This window comes from Alligator sinensis, unplaced genomic scaffold, assembly GCF_000455745.1.
Source record: "Alligator sinensis unplaced genomic scaffold, ASM45574v1 scaffold611_2, whole genome shotgun sequence".
NCBI lineage: Eukaryota > Metazoa > Chordata > Crocodylia > Alligatoridae > Alligator > Alligator sinensis.
This window is the reverse complement of record NW_005841869.1, coordinates 3,261,465-3,263,629: the sequence shown is the minus strand read 5'-3', so window position 1 is coordinate 3,263,629 and position 2,165 is coordinate 3,261,465. Positions and strand designations below refer to the sequence as shown.

At 41.3% G+C, this 2,165-nt stretch overlaps 1 protein-coding gene across 3 annotated transcripts in view; it reads left to right on the top strand.

Moving 5' to 3' along the window:
* Positions 1-2,165, top strand: part of NR6A1 (nuclear receptor subfamily 6 group A member 1) — a 130,970-nt gene that overhangs the window by 8,329 nt on the left and 120,476 nt on the right. For all 3 annotated transcript variants that reach the window (XM_006016909.3, XM_025194381.1, XM_025194396.1), the window contains exon 3: positions 1,688-1,747. In XM_006016909.3, the coding sequence (XP_006016971.2) occupies positions 1,688-1,747 (60 nt within the window). The remainder of the gene's footprint in view (positions 1-1,687; positions 1,748-2,165) is intronic.

Genomic DNA, 2,165 nt, shown 5'->3' with positions numbered 1-2,165 from the left:
TAGGGAAGATGAAAATCTCTTAAGGGGACAGAGGAGAAAATAAATTCTCAGATAAAAAAAATGGAGGTCTGGTGTTTCTTTTGTTAATATTTTTTTATTAAAACTAGGAACCTGTATTGTAAAACTAACTTTCCTTTTTACAGAATATATACAGAATAAACTATTACAACAGCAGTAAAAAGCTAACTGTATTTGAACACATGTATTTATGGGAGTTATAAAGAAAGTGGCATCAACTGGTGTAGTACTTACAGTTTTATGACACTTCACTGAACCTATTTCCAGCTGCTCATAACTTGCCTGATTCTTTTTTCTAGTCTTGGTCTCTACTTTTCTCCATATAAAAGAATTTTTGAGCTTTCTTCAAACAGAGATGCACTTGAAAGTATCTGGAGATAGGAGTGGGAAACTTGTATTGAAGTAGCAATCCTTGACTACTCTGCCAAAATTTGGCTTGCGTGTGACAGTTATGACTCTTTTGGACATGGTGTATGGTTCATTTTGCATGGCTTTTTTCTGTAAGCTCAAAGTCTATGGTTAAGTTGGGCATTCTTGCACTGAGGATCTGAAACTGTTCGGGTGGGCTGCAGCAGTTGTGAAGTTTCCGATTTGTTCCGCACCTCTCAAAGGCTAGAAGGGGAAGCTTGGGTGTTGAGGACCTCCTGCAAGCCCTGGGGGAGGAGGTTCTAGGAGTTCCCAGCGTTCATGGTTTTACCTATACCTTTTTGTAATATTTGGTGGTTTTCTTTCAAAGTCCATCTCCTATGGTTAGGCAACACACTATAATTCTGCTGCCGTTTAAAAGGGTGTATGCTCTTAAACGTGTGTAATGGCAGAGTAAAACCTGATAACCTAACAAGCATAACTAAGTACCACAGAGACATCTGCTTATCTGCAGCTGGGGCTGGCATGGAGACTGTCTTCCAGCTGCCTTTTCAGTGTGTGCATTTTCAGATTCAGTCTTGAACCCGAAAGGCTCAGCCTTCGCTTAGGGATTAGCAGTTCCTTTCCAAAGGCCCAAATGGGGAGAGGAGGTAGGAGAGGAGCCCTCAGCCATCCACCCACCCAGCCAGGCAAAAAATCCTGCAACCACACACACTGAAACACCAGCCCACGGGTTAAATTATTACTGCTGCCTGAGTCAATCCATTTACAGTTTGTGACACTTTGAAAGCTTGTGACTGACAATGCTCTTTCAGGGGTGTTCTCTGTGCTGTACATACTATGGAATATAACTGCTGGTTGCAAGCAGCTACATTTAGAAGAGGAGGCAAGTAAAGGTCCTTCTTCATATTTTATTTTTTCTTAAAAATAAGAAAATAATAAATGTTGTACCAAAATCTGCCAAGAGAATATTCAGACTGTATAAAGAACCCTTTGAAGTCTGGAAAGGTCCAACATTTCACTCGATGAACTTCAAGTGTTATTTTACATACTTGTCTATATACGCGCGTTACGGTAAAGTATACTTGTGTGTCATGTTTCAGTAGCTCTGACGGTTATGTCAAATTTGTAGGGGTGGAAGGAAGGAACAAGCCAAGGCTGGCATATTGTTTTTCTCAAATAAGGCGAAACTTTAAAGATGAGGGAAGAGATGGTTTAAATGTAAACTCAGCTTGTTCAGAGTGTAAATTTTATAATTTTTATGGCAGAAATGAGTATTCTTAAAGTCTGTCTTTCTCGTTAGCTACAGATGTGGAGCAGATGAGTTCCTCCTCTCCTGTTCTTCCCGTGAGCTCCATGGGCAGTAAGTACCTCCTTTCTCTTGTCCCGCACGGCCAGGTGGAATTTCTTCATTGCTGACAACTTTGTTTTTTGATCTGAGATTGCCAGACAAATGATACTACTTCAGTGTAGGAGCTCTGAAAAGCAATGCAGTTAAATCTTTACTGAAGAAGACCATTAAGGATGTTGCCTCTCCTTACCTTTTCCACAGAAATACCATAGGTCTAGCCTGTGCTGAGACTTTTTACAGGTGTAGCTGTATCAGTTGTGTCCTTGATTCCTCCCCTCCCTTCTCCTCCAGCAAAGGCCATAAAGTAGGTTAGTGGGGCCCAACTTTTTTTTGGCAGAGATGCCAAAACTTAGCCCTGCATCCCCACTGAGTGCCACTGCGATCCCTATCCTTTGGGTTCTGCTTTCTACTCTGTTCCTGTGCTCCATGT